This window comes from Puma concolor, chromosome B4 (assembly GCF_028749965.1).
Source record: "Puma concolor isolate L17-30 chromosome B4, mPumCon1.1.hap2, whole genome shotgun sequence".
NCBI lineage: Eukaryota > Metazoa > Chordata > Mammalia > Carnivora > Felidae > Puma > Puma concolor.
The window spans coordinates 124287053-124301246 of record NC_141673.1 but is presented as its reverse complement, the minus strand read 5'-3'; the positions used below and the strand labels follow the sequence as shown (position 1 = coordinate 124301246).

At 39.3% G+C, this 14194-nt stretch overlaps 1 protein-coding gene across 1 annotated transcript in view; it reads left to right on the top strand.

The window, feature by feature from the left end:
* Positions 1–13347, top strand: part of PLXDC2 (plexin domain containing 2) — a 451622-nt gene extending 438275 nt beyond the window's left edge. The window contains exon 14 of the mRNA XM_025930088.2: positions 9762–13347. Within this exon, the coding sequence (XP_025785873.2) occupies positions 9762–9878 (117 nt within the window). The 3' untranslated portion in view covers positions 9879–13347. The remainder of the gene's footprint in view (positions 1–9761) is intronic.
* The last annotated feature ends 847 nt before the right edge of the window (positions 13348–14194 follow it).

Below are 14194 nucleotides of genomic sequence, written 5' to 3'. Positions count from 1 at the left end.
AAGATAAATAAAGCAGAAAGTTTAAGAAGGGAAGTAAAATAAACAAGACACAAAAGAATTGTTTAAAGTGCTCTAGAGAAGTCACAGAATGAGGGGGAAAAAAAGGTACTAAATTGGCAATGAGATCATTTGTAACAGGAGAGAATGCAGATCCAGGGAAGGGCGCAGGCACCAGACTGAATGAAGCCTGTAAAAAATGGTTTTGAAACGTGAAGGCAGTGGATTCAGTCAGACACTCAAGAGGTATAGTACTGCAGATACAAAGAAACATCAAATACAGGGCTTTTTGATGTGAAGTGTAGGCATGAGGTAAGGAAACAATGAAAGGAGTGTTTCAAGGCACCAACGGAGGAGGGAGGGATAAGTAACTTCATAGCACAGACAGCATGGAGTAGGAGAGGCAATTAACTGCAGCAGAGGAAGAACGTCTTTTCATTTCAGATGAGGAAGGATGAGTAGATGTAAAGGCATTAATGAAGAGAAAGGGAAAAGGATTAGCGTCTTCCTAAAGGCTTAGTCTTCTCAGGGAAGAAATGGGTGATGATCTACCAGATTCAGGGAGGGCAGCATGGGGTTGGATGGAGTTTGGATGGATCACAAGGATTTAACAAGAGAAAAGTAATCACTGACTTCCCAGTTAACAGCATGTGATTCTTTGTGGCTGGGTTAATCTGAACATGTGACCTTTTTCTGTAGTAGTTGGGACTGCTTAGGGTCTGGAATGGGAAAACATAGAGGATGAGGATTTATGATTGAGTTTGATTGTCATACCAATGAGGATTGATCGTCAGAGGAGGGAACAGGCAGTAAGGTGACTGGCGGGCCACCATGGAATTCAGGCCGGCAGAAATTGGGTAGAGCCTGGATGAGACCAATGGAAGGCAGTGACCCACAATCTGAAGGATTTAGAGACCAGGCTGTGGAGGGAACTGTTTAGAGATGAGATAGAGAATGAGCAGTATAGAAGACATAGAAGTGGATATTTTCAAAAGATGGGGACTTTTATTCTGCTCTCTGTCTTTATAGTCAGTCTGCCCACAAGCGTCTACGATGACCCAGATTCAGTTGAAGACCGCTTTCCTCAAAATGCATGGAATTCATTGTCAGATACTTTCAGCAAGCAGATACTTGATTTCAAACCTCTTCTCCGTGCATTTGTAGCTTGTACTGTTGGTTAGCTCCTATTCAAGCTTTTGTAGGCAAATATCTTATTTTCCTTGAATATGCTATAAATGCCTTGAGTTCAGGGCTGTGTCTTACATATCGGTGCTTGTATGGTAATTTTATTGGCTGACTGAATGCATTTACAACCACACGCATTAAGTAATAGTCACTCTCTCCCGTCATCCTCGCTTGGGGCAACAAGATGGCCAATAATGAGTTGAAGTCATGAGGAGGAAAGGAAGTCAAGCAGAAAGCTTGTCACTCAAGAATCTGGAAGCTTGTGTCCCTCGTGGGGCATAAACTATAGAGCAAGATCTATGCAAGTCAGCACAAACACTTATTTTCAGTCTCCTTGTGCACCGCAAGGTGAACCAAGGGAAGGGCATTGAGACCAGTCTATCCCCGCTGCAGGTAATAAGGGGGTGCATTGTCTATAGAGAATGGAATAATTATAATAAACCTGGCTAAAACCAGGTTAGTGTTTCATCATCACCGTGTGCCTGAAACTCTAAATTGTGTCAAAATCTTTTGCTCATCTCATCGCTAGCAAGTTGATTCAGTTACTGTCGAGTTTTACCAACATAGTTTGTATGTAAACTTCCAGCCAGTACAGTTTTATGACATATCCTTTAGTAAATATTGTCTTCTATATGGAAGTTAATTCAACGAACTCCGGGTTACACACACCTAACCCCTGATCACAGACTCAACCACATGCATTCATTTAGGGAATAAACTCAACGAGAATCTGGAGTCTTTTGCGCGTGTTCAGGCTTAGCAGATCTCCAACCCATATAGGGCCACATATGTCTGTGTTAAAACGGTAGATTCTCATTCAAATAAGAACTTGAGAAAAAGAAAAGTAAATAAAAATAAATAAATAAATAAATAAATAAATAAATAAATAATACGCAAAAAATAAATAAAACAGCAGATTCTAAGTGAGGCATGATAACACTGTGGTTGAGAAGGTGAAGTAACGGAACTTTAGTTGCTTCCTTTCTGTTACCACAAAGCACAGAGTATTCTCTTGAACATTGCAGAGTTGACTCATTTGGCAGTATTCCTTCGTGTGTCTTTTTTTCAAAAATACATTAAGTCATTTGTGTTTTCTCTTTTTTTATGGTAACATTTATTTCATTTTTCATCTGTAATGTTTGTCACTGGCATGAGTATATCTAAGAAGTTTAAAACAGGAAGATTTTCAACTGTCTGCATTTCCCTTTTGGCCATTATTATTCATTTCATTTTATGGTTATTACCAAAAATAATGTTGTCTTCAAGAGGAGGGACATGTCACGTAACATTTATTCTAAGAATACTTTAGCTTTAGGGGCGCCTGGGTGGCTCAGTCGGTTAAGCATCCTACTCTTGATCTCAGCTCTGGTCTTGATCTCATTCATACTCACGAGTTCAAGCCCCATGTTGGGCTCCATGCTGGGCATGACGCCTACTTAAAAAATAAATACTTTAGCTTTGGGAAAATGACATGAGTAATATGATGATTTTCTTAATCCCAGTGGACAGCTGTTCTCTACCTGCATTGAGATAATTTTCATCTTGGACATGTGCTATGAGGATACTAACCAATTTTTCAGGATCACCCATAGGACAGTTCTAGAATGAAGACAACATACCCATGGAAAGTGGTGATTATAGGTTGGAGAAGAGGCAGCTATAGGACAATAAGACAACTTCCATGTGAAGAAAAGCAATGAAAATGAGCTGAAAATATGTAAAAGAACACCCAGGCTCTGCTTCACACAAGAGTTATTGCTTGTAATCCTTGGCCACAGCAGAAGACAGACAAATCAATCTGAGTTACTCTTTTTAAGGAAAAAGTGACTTACAATTCATGGAACAAGGAGGCACAGCCCCAAATAGGAATAGTTTATTTTAATTAGATTACAAGTTTGACTGGCCGGGGCCCGAAGCCATTGTGTTTCCCTATAGATAGGGTTGCCAAATAAAATATAGGACACAGATAAATTTTAATTTCAAATAATAAACAAGTAATTTTTTAGTAGAAGTATGCCTGATGCAGTATAGTTTTGGGAAATTATTCACCGTTTATCTGAAATTCAAATTTAACTGGTGTTTTGTAATATTCATTTGCCCAATCTGGCAACCCAGATTTATAACTTAATAGAACTTGTGTTGAAATAACGTTCGACACAAATTAAAGGGCATAGAGAATAATTTGCATTTAGAAGTAATGAAAAAGAAAAAAAAAATTCCCTCCCCTTGGACAGTTCGGTGTTGTCACAGCTAAATACGTATGGAGAGGTTGACCCAGATGTGTGCACGCATGTTCAGTTCCCACAGAGGTCCATTGGAGACACACAGGAGATCAAACATCAGTATTTCTTCAACCACCCACTTTTAAAGAATGCTCCTGTTTGAAGAGCCTGTAGACCGTCATCCCAGCTTGCTATTCACTGTGTGTGGTGTGGACCGACAAGCAGTGTCAGCATCGCCTAGGACCTTATTGGAAATGCAGGGTCCCAGGGCTCCCCCCAAACCTGAATCCGAATCTGTGCTTTAATGAGATCCCTTGTGATTTGTATGCAGAGCTAAGTTCGAGAAACGTGCATTTAGTTCGATAGTTGCCAGAACATTCCCTGAGATAGTATGGGATGCAGAGGCTCCCTCGGGACTCAGGGAGGGTTGTGCAAGCAGGGCTCTGTCGTCACAAGGAAGAGAAACCTATTCTCCAGGCTGCTGGTGGGGCTTCCAGGTAACATTTCATGGGAACAAAGGCTCAGTGGCTTAAGGGTTTTTTTCTTTTTAATTAAAAAAAAAAAAAAAGTTTGAGAAACAGCAAACTAATTCATTTTACCTCCCAAGCGGGGAAACTGAGAAGCAGCGAAAACATACGGCTTTGCCTCAGTGCTGTGCTGGGACGTGCCAGGTCTGTGATGCTGTGCCAGTCTCACCATCCCAGCCTCTGTCCCCTTCCCTGCAGTTCACCGAAGGAAATGGCCTGAAACACTAACAGTTTTGGAACGACTGCTTGTCAAGCACCATCACACATCACTGGTGTTTTCGATCTGGGCCTCGAATGGCCACGTTTGCCCCTTTCCTTTAACGCTCCCACCTAGTAACCTCCTTGCCAGAGCTCATCTAACCCACAAAATATCTCTCTGCTTTTCGTGCAGTTCTGTTCACGCTGCTGACTGAGGGCGCCCTGCAGGTTTGTTTGTGGATATTTCAGCTAATTATCTTGCCACAGACCATTGAGACCGATCTGGATGGCGGTTCAATTAATAGTTCTGAGGGAGTAATTAGGGAAAATACCTGTTCTCACAGCCCACGCCAGTGCCGACGTATCTACATGAACATGTACTCCTGAATGTGATTAATCACATAAATAATTCTCAGAAATGGAAGTAGAGATCACCCACGCATTACACCCAGCAATGTTTTAAGGCACGACATCCTGAATCTCTGTAATGAATTAACATTACGGTCTGGTTTGAATTTTCAATTTTCAGCGTACATCCAGCTCTGTTAGCAAGTGACCCCGTGGTCCCTATCAGTTTCTATAACAATGTCAATTAGCCATTCTAAAAAGAACACAGATTTGGACATATCTAAAGCCTCGAGTAAGAAGTATATACTCCAGGTTGTGACCCATCATGCTTCATGGCAAAGCCAGACATCATACCCAGGTTTCCAGACTTCTTGTCTTCTGGATAGGTGCCTCATACTATACCAGAAACATTCAAGATTTTTCTATGAGAACTAAGTCATCAGTCATTCCATTACGGTCCTAGAACTACCCTGTTTTTCTCACTCATAAGGAAATCTCTGAACTTCAGATTGACCTAGAAAAGCAGTTTCAGCTAGGACTAATTTATATAGATTTCCATTAAATCTAGGAATCCTGGAAAGTTAGCAGAGGGAAGCACGAGGGAAAACGGTAGAAGAGCCATGACACGGAGAAGTTTTTCAAGTCCTTTTTGTCTCTCCAGTTGTTAAAGTGAGTTATCTCAGGCAAGCGGGTATGAGGGTCCTGTGATTTTAAAGATTTTTTTTAATTTTTTTAATGTTTATTTATTTTTAGAGAGAGAGAGAGAAAGCAAGAGAGACAGAGTGTGAGCAAGGGAGGGGCAGAGAGAGAGGGAGACACAGAATCCGAAGCAGGCTCCAGGCTCCTAGCTGTCAGCACAGAGCCCAACGTGGGGCTTGAACTCACGAACCGTGAGATCATGACCTGAGCCGAAGTTGGACGCTCAACTGAGGCCACCCAGGCTCCCCCCAAGGGTCCTGTGATTTTAGAGGAAAAACCTTCAGGTATTAATTTACAGACGAGGAAACAAAGTGATTTATTTAAGACCATTAATTGGGGGCACCTGGGTGGCTCAGTTGGTTGAGCGTCAGACTTCAGCTCAGGTCATGATCTCATGGTTCAGTGAGTTCGAGCCCCGAGTCAGGCTCTGTGCTGACAGCTCAGAACCTGGAGCCTGCTTCAGATTCTGTGTGTGTGTGTCTCTCTCTCTCTCTCTGCGCCTCCCCTGCTCACACTCTGTCTCTCTCTCTTAAAAATAAATAAGGATTAAAAAAAAATTTTTTTTTAAAGACCATTACTTGATTTGTGATATGTGAAAGCATTTTGGAAAGGAAGCAGAATTTTGGTGACGTTACTGCTCTTTGTTCAACGTTTTTAAGGCTAAGCTTGAGATATCAAGGAACTGTGAAGGAATGTAAAATCAGATCAAATTTTTAAGACCCTGGTGCATGGCATTCGTTGGATTTTGTTATAAATTTTAAGGTATTATTATGGGGGAGAAATGCCCTTTCTTTTAATCTAATCGAAGTCTGTAGAAGCAATTATAAATTTTTCACTTTTGCACAAATAAAATACTAGTGTTGAATAATTTTGCGGCTAGATTATACCTATTCTATTTTGTTCATCATTAGGATGTTTATTTGACACCTGTGTTCAATCTTACCTTTTCAACCTCCATTGAAAGTCCCTTTCTTCTGAAATGGTTGTGTCTTCCATATGGAAAGTGTGTTCTATACTTTCTTTGGTCACATGTCCTTCAACACAGCAACCGGCACCATACTAGACATTTCAAGTGTTTAGTAAATAATTTGTGTGTTCTCTTTTGGCCCAATAATTCCACTTTTGAGCATTTATAAAAGGAACTGACCAGAGATATCCGCATCAGGTTATCAGCAAAAATACTCATTATAAGATTATTTCTATTGTCAAAAATTGGGGGGGGGGGGGAAGCCTCAGAATCAAATTGACTCTATAAATGATTCAGTTAGAGGTAATATGGTCTACAGATATTTAACATAATACTGTACAGGGATAGTTTGTAAATACTTTTCAGTGTGTGCTTAAGTGCAAAAAAAAGATGTTATAAATCTTTGTGATTTATGTGCAGTGATTGCATGTTCCTAGAAATGGATATAAGTGACATACATCGATAGTTGAACCAAAGTACATGTAAATGGTGAGCTCTGTAGTCATTTTAAATCTTGTTGGGGTATTTCTTTTTTTTTTTCCTACAATGAGTAGTAACAAGTTAAGAGAAATTTTTCTTAACGATATGCATTTAATTCAGAAAATAAGTTTGTACTGCGTTACGAGTGGAAACTTCACTGTCCGACATTTTTGTACTTTCTATTTTGAGTACCTCTGTGATGAGCTCACAAAGCACATGACAGACTTGACCAGTAATCCTCCAGTCTTTCACCTAAGACAGAAAATTATTAACTTAATGATTCTGACTTACTAACAGGATACTGAAGTTGCTGGTAATGTTGTATGTTTAAGACTGAAACAAACATAGAACCATGGTCACAGGTTTCACATGAGTTGAACTCAGAAACCATTGGATTTGAAGACCCAAATGTTATAGTAAGGAGAATTAACATTGGAAGTGGGTAGAATCTCATTTTAAATCTTGGCCCTGCCATTTACTATCTTTACAGTAATGTTTGTGCAAAATGTAAATGATTCCATTGCATTTTAATGCGATTATGTATGTGAAGCACCTAGAGTAAAGTATGAAGTACAGCCAAGAGCTTAATAAAATCTAACGTCCACAAGCACCATCATTATCATTTCAACAACTGTGCTCCTTTTATTAAAAAAAAAAGTTTTAGACAAATTTGACATGTCACACTGTATAAATTTAAGTTGTATACCACGTTGCTATGATCCATTAATAAAAGGTTGTAACAATATTAGCACATTTTATACTTACAGTAAGTATTATCTATATTCAATATACTATACATTAGATCTCTGTAGCTTAACAGTTGTTACAAGCTTAACACCATCAGTCTTATCCCTCCAGCCCCATCTCCTATTACCCACTGTTTCATTTTTTAACAGGTTTGACCGTTTTAGATTCCACATAGAAGGGATACCACACAGTACTTGTCTTTCTCTGACGTATCTCACTTAGCATAACGTGCTTAAGGTCCATCCATGTTGTTGCACATGGCAAGATATCCTCCTTTTTCGAGGCCGAGTAACATTCCATTGTGTATATGTACATCTTTTTCACTCACTGATCCATTGATGGGCATTTCAGTCATTTCCGCATCTCAGCTATCGTGAATAATGCTGCAATAAACATGGGAGTGCAGATACCTCATCAAACTCCTGTTTCCATTTCCTTTGGGTATCTGCCTAGAATTGGAATGCCTGGATCATATGGTCGATCTATTTCTAACTTTTTGAAGAACCTCCATATGTTTTCCAAGGTGGTTGGACAAAACTACAATCCCACCATCATTGCATAAGGCACTGTTTCAGCGTGTCTTCATTAGCACCTGTTGTCTCTTATTTTTTTGATGATCATCTGTGCACCTTTGTTTTTTAAGTTTATTTATTTTGAGAGAGAGAGAGAGAGAGAGAGAAAGTGCGAGTGGGGGAGGGGCAGAGAGAGAGGGAGTCCGAGAATCCCAAACAGGATCTGTGCCGTCAGCACACAGCCCGATGCGGGGCTCGAACCCGCGAACCACGAGATCATGACCTGAGCCGAAGTCAGAGGCTTAACCAACTGCGCCACCCAGGTGCCCCTGCACACCTCTTTAAGTCACCTACAGCACAATGTCTTTATGTGTGCTGGGTGTACATTAGGCCTCGTTCACAGGGCTGTACTTGCCAGCTGGACAGGTAAAGATTAAGGGCAAAGGCATAGTGGTGCTATTGACTAAGAGAAGGACGAGGCCGGCTGTACTCCAGAAGCCCAATTATGAAGTAACTGAAACCAAAGTGGGGGTTCTAACCACTGAGCACAGCAGCAGATTGACATTTTTCCACATGCCGGAGTGATCAGGAGTTATAGTGTGCATCTCCCTACAAATGTTCAGTGTTTTTCCATCGATGATGAGTTTTAGCTCCAACAAAGACACCCTCTCTTTGTCTTCACTTCTTTTTCTGGAGAATAAGGATCATTCCGTTTCACTTACACTGTTGGACTTAATCAGCTAACAAATATAAAACATTCTGACCACATGATGTTACATAGACAGCAAATAATATTAGTAATAGGCGGAATGTAAGTGCCTTGATTGGTATTTTTCCAGAAAGTAGAGCTAATACTCATTCCTACCTGATGTGAAAATTCTTCTACACCCATTAATCATTGCCCGTGGAATGGAACTGGCAAATCTAGAAAGCTGCCAAGTGCCAGTATATCTACGCTGATATTTAACATTTTTCACATTAAAATTCTTTAGGTAGAAATAAATTGTAGACAGAAATAAACCTCCTTCAGTATTCATTGTCTCATAAACTCCAACATGGCAGGCACTCTGATAAATGGAATAATCGTTTCTAGTGTCACTGGGGCCGTGACATGCGTTTTAGTGTCTTTTGCTGCTATAACTTAATAATTCATTTCAGCACTTCTATTTGTAAATCAGAGAAGGTTTGTTTGATGGACAGAGCTCTGGGGAGAAGTGCACTTCCTTTGTCAGAATAAATAAACCGTATTTTAGGATTACTGTCTACCTGTGCAATTATTCAGTTCATAGGCTTGAGATCGTCTACGCCCTCTGATGTTGGATTCTGTTTTCAGGGCATGACATCTGTTCATTTTCAAGCACAAAAAGTCACGTATGGGAAGTCAGCTTTATAAATAATTTCGTAAGGTATCATGTGATTTTCCTTTTAGTTTGTTTACCAGAAAGTCTAGCACCTAAGTTGAAGCCCACTTCTAAGAATGGGGCAGAGCTGTATGGCCTTATGTTTTCGAGCAAATTAATAAATAAAATGAAGTGACTTTTTTTCTAGAGAAGAGGACATGTCAGTGGCTATATATTTCAGATTTGTTTTTTAATACAGTTCAGTGTTTTCTCGTTGTACTTAGACACTTATAGAATCTTTTAGACATAAATATGCATAAGGCATAAACTGTGACTTTGAGAAACTGTCATTCCTATGGGGGAGGTGCCAACAGTATCATAATCAAGATGCAAGCATGTGTAATTCCAGCTTTGGTACTAATATGACATAATTCAGTGCAATGCAAAATTTAATTCAGAGGTTCATCTAAAATATTTGGCAACTATTTTTCTTATGCCCATCACCCTGGTATTCATTATTTTTGCATTTTCTGTTTCAGAGACGCCCAAGCAGATGGCCTGCGATGAAGTTTCGAAGAGGTTCTGGTCATCCTGCCTATGCTGAAGTTGAACCAGTTGGAGAGAAAGAAGGTTTCATTGTATCAGAGCAGTGCTAAAATTTCTAGGACAGAACAGCACCAGTGCTGGCTTACAGGTGTTAAGACTAAAAATTTGCCTATACCTTTAAGACACATACAACACACACACACACACACACACACACACACACACACACACACAGGAGCCCTAAGCTGCTGTAGCCTGAAGGAGAGGAGATTTCTGGACAAGCCCAGCCCAGCCCAGGAAGGGGGGAAAAAAAAAAACCTAAAATTTATGCAAGGTACCACTGACCGCTGAACATAGAATTCCCTAATGGGATGAATCTATAGTTCACTCAGAACATCTCCTGTGGATTTATCAGAAGTATGACAAGATTACAGTGCTATTGGCTTAGGTGCAGGGTTGCAAAGGGATCGAGAAAAACAATAATAATAAAGCTTTAGTTCATGAGGGATCCACACCTTTGCTTCAAATATTCTTCTCTAATGTCTCAAAGATAACGGTGTTCCAAAGCCTGAACCCTTTCTCTCAAAAGAGCAATGATGAATGTTTCAAGATCGCTAAGAAAAATAACTGACTCCTGCAGGAGCAAAAACAAACAACAAACAAACAAACATAAAACGAGAGATTTTCTATCTTTCCACCAGACGTGTGGCAAAAGGATTTTGTTTTTCTGGTCTAGATCCAATGGTCCCAACAAGTTCATTACTTTACAGAATGAATCTTTTATCCGTGCAGGACGTTCACACTATGCCTCCCTCTTCCTCGTTAATGAATGTCCTTTCTATGGGCTGTGACAGAATTGCCAAACTCAGCTAAGGATTAGGAGAGAGGGAGTGGCACGTGAGGTTTTCAGCTCTCCTGCCTCGGAATAAAACACTTCATTATTTTTAAAGAAACGTTGCCTCCATTTTCCCAACTATGAAATCCTATGAAGCCACAGTTGCTCTTGGCTGAAGGAAACAAGAGGAAACAATACAAAGACCTCCTTAATTGTTTTTCAAGCAAAAATGTTAAGGAATTCTAAACATATGGGGGATTTTTGGCTTTTTTTTTTTTTTCCTTTTTACTCTGTACCGGTTCAGTACTAGAGGCCCATTTCATTGTCGATTCCTGCCTGAGCAAGCCATTCAAGTCAGCATATCCCTGGCGATAAAAAGGATGAAAGAACCCTGCTGAATCATACAGTAATTTTCTTTAAAGCACATAGTAGTTACATAAATATATATATAAATATATTTTTGTTTATAACTAACACAAGGCAGGCTCTTGTGACTCAAAGAGTGCATTTTGTCATCAAGACAAACCACATGCAAGGTGCGTTACTGCATACTTCCATAGAGTTGTAAAATAATCCTTAATATTAGAATATTTTTATGTCACTCAGCAAAAGTGTTTGGTTCAATTAGTCGCAGTGCCGATCATTTTCCTGCCTATTTGAGCCACTCTTTCATTCATATCAACCCCTTCCCTCCCTGGCTAAATAAAGCAGAATGCTCCTTAGATGGATCTGTCATCTGCCCCGTCATCACAATCCAGATTTTGAAACTTCTCCATGAATGAGAAACAGTAAGGCATCGCTTGAGGAGGAAAGTGGTTAATATGTATACTGAGCTCCCAAAGTTGAAATTCAGGTACTGTGTGTACAATTTCATCCACATCTCGACCCATGAAGCTGACGTCCTGTGCCAAGAAGTTGCAGGCGCTTATAGGGTCCAGTGTCCCACATTTGCAGATTCAGGTATCCGGAAGCAGAGATGTATTGTAAGTAGCACTTTACTAACGCTTAGCATCTGTACCCAGTGTCTACCTTGAACGACATCAGTCTACTAACAGAGTATCGTAGTTTATCTTCACAGCTGTCTGATGTAAACTCGTGCCATCTTCCATCACATATATTTTGCTTTACGTTTTTAAATACTTGATGAGGATGATACTTTTTTCCTAACCTGCTTAGTTAATCATTGAGAAAAAAAAAAAAAAAAACCTAGCAAGCAAGATGATTGAAGGATGTGATGACAATCTCTGCTGTAGCTGCATTCAGTCTCTATGAAATATCCCAACTTATTTCTGTGGAGTAGGTTTGGTCGGCTAGCAATAACCAAATGACATGCCAACGTGGCTGGTGCAACTGGTATTCTACAAAGACATAAGGAACAGGTAGACGATTCCTTTTAGGATAAGATGACGCTTCTTCCACTAGCTTCTGTGATAGGTGTGGCTTCCAACAGCAGTTGATTGACAGTTCTATAAACCTTGTGTACATATCCAACTCCTTGCACAGTTCTTTGAAGTAGCAGTGTTCTCTTTATTCCCTTCAGAGCTTATCTTCCATTTTCTATTAAAAGAATTGACAATTCTGTAAAAAACAAACAAACAAACAAACAAACAAACCAAAACCAAAATGAAACAAAAACATAAAACTCTGTATTGTTCAGTGAACTAAAGCACCAAATAACAGGGGAAACTTTGGAAGTGTTGAGAAAACTTCCTACCAAAACTAGAAGTTGAAGGTGGTAAGAAGTTTCTGCTGTATATGAATCTTTTAGTGGTAAAGGGAAAAGGCTTGCTAATCCCTTTTTTTTTTCCTGAAATTTTTATTCTGTTTTGTATTTCTGGTTTGATCCTGGTGCCCATTTACTGCAAAGGAAGAGCAAACGTACATGATGTTTCTGGAAATTCAGAATGGACATTGATGCTTTGGACTTTACATACATTATGTATTAGAAAGGATGCATCTGTAAATTGCTTAAATACTATGAACATAGCAGCGAGAGAATAACAATTTTAAAAGGTAAGAATAGCAAAAGATACATACAAACTTCTGAAGAAATCAGGTAGATGGTGCTACAGAGGAAATAATATTTGGTGATTAGTTAAAGGTATGAAAAGTCAAGGAAAAATATCTTAAGGCAACCAGATGGCACTGACCACAATGTTGGTTTGTTTGTGAAGCATTTGGACTTTTAAGATATACTAACAAACAGAAAACTAAAGTTCAATGATAAAGTACAGTTTACCCCCAATTATTATTTTAGTTTGAGATACCTAGGGCATTTGCCTCTCTCTCACAGGTAGCTTCTAGACTTGTGCTGTCCAGTATCATCTCCACAAGCAAAATGTGGATACTTAAATTTAATTAACATTAAACTTTAAAAAAGTTCAGTTCTCCATTCACTAGTCACATTTCAAATGCTCGATAACCACATGTGGCTTCTTGGCTTCTATATTGGGCAACACATAGCATTCCCATCATTACAAAAAAACTCTACCACTCAGTGCTGTAGAGGTCTTTCCTTTTAATTCCCTCTCCTTGGACAAAAAGGAGAAGGAAGAAAAAGAGAAGATTTGGAAGTTCTTGGGGATATCTAAGTGTTTTTGATCTCAGAAAGGCAGCATGGTATGAAGAAAAGAATGCCAGCTGACACAGCTTTGAGTCTCCACTGTGTTATCTTGGGAAAAATCACTTTAACTTCCATGAGGTCTCAATTTACAATTTTGGAAAATAAAAATATTTTTGTTCTGTCTCCCTTGCAAGGTTATTATTATGCAGATTGGCTAAAGGTACAGATGTACGGACTTTTAAGACCTTATGTCAATGTTAACCCACATAAAGCACATCCTTGGTCCAGCATCAGCACAAATTTGCATTCAGAGGAAAACAAGTCCATCAATCCTAAAAGCATTCAAAGACAATCAAATCAATACATGTCTGGAGAAAATGCCAAAGGAGAAATTGCTCAATTTTTTTTCCCATCTTAATACTTTCTCTTCATATTTCCTCTATGTCACGTCTGTCCCAACTTTTACTTCTCTGCCATGACAAAGTCCCTGTGGGTATCCTTCGGCTAGCTCGATTCTTTATTACATAGTCACTTAACGTCTCTAGTTTCTTGGGATGCCCCAGTTTACTCTTTACAGCAGAGGGAGGCCCAGGAGCCAACCAGTAGGCTTCTCTTTGAAGGAAATACCTCAAACACGAATATTTATTTTACCCCTGTAACACAAATCTAAAGGGCTGCCACATTAAAATCTAAAAACACATGGGACTTCATCTGAAATGTAAAAATTTGCAAAAGCAAAAAAAAAAAAAAAAAAAAGATTACCATTATTTTAAATTCTACTAATCTGCAGATAATATATATTCTGATTAGTATAATGTATTAGCTTCTGGGGCAAAAAATTCTTGTCATTACCTTTCCTTGACAGAGTGTAAGTTGGGCTATGTCTCCTAGTCTAGTGCCCATTTGAGAAAAAGTTTTGCTAGAATCCATGCCTTGATTCAAGACACTGTCATTCCATGACAAGAAATTCATATTTAAATAAGACTCACTGAGAAACAGATCCTATGGGTTAGGGTTTCTTCCTCCTC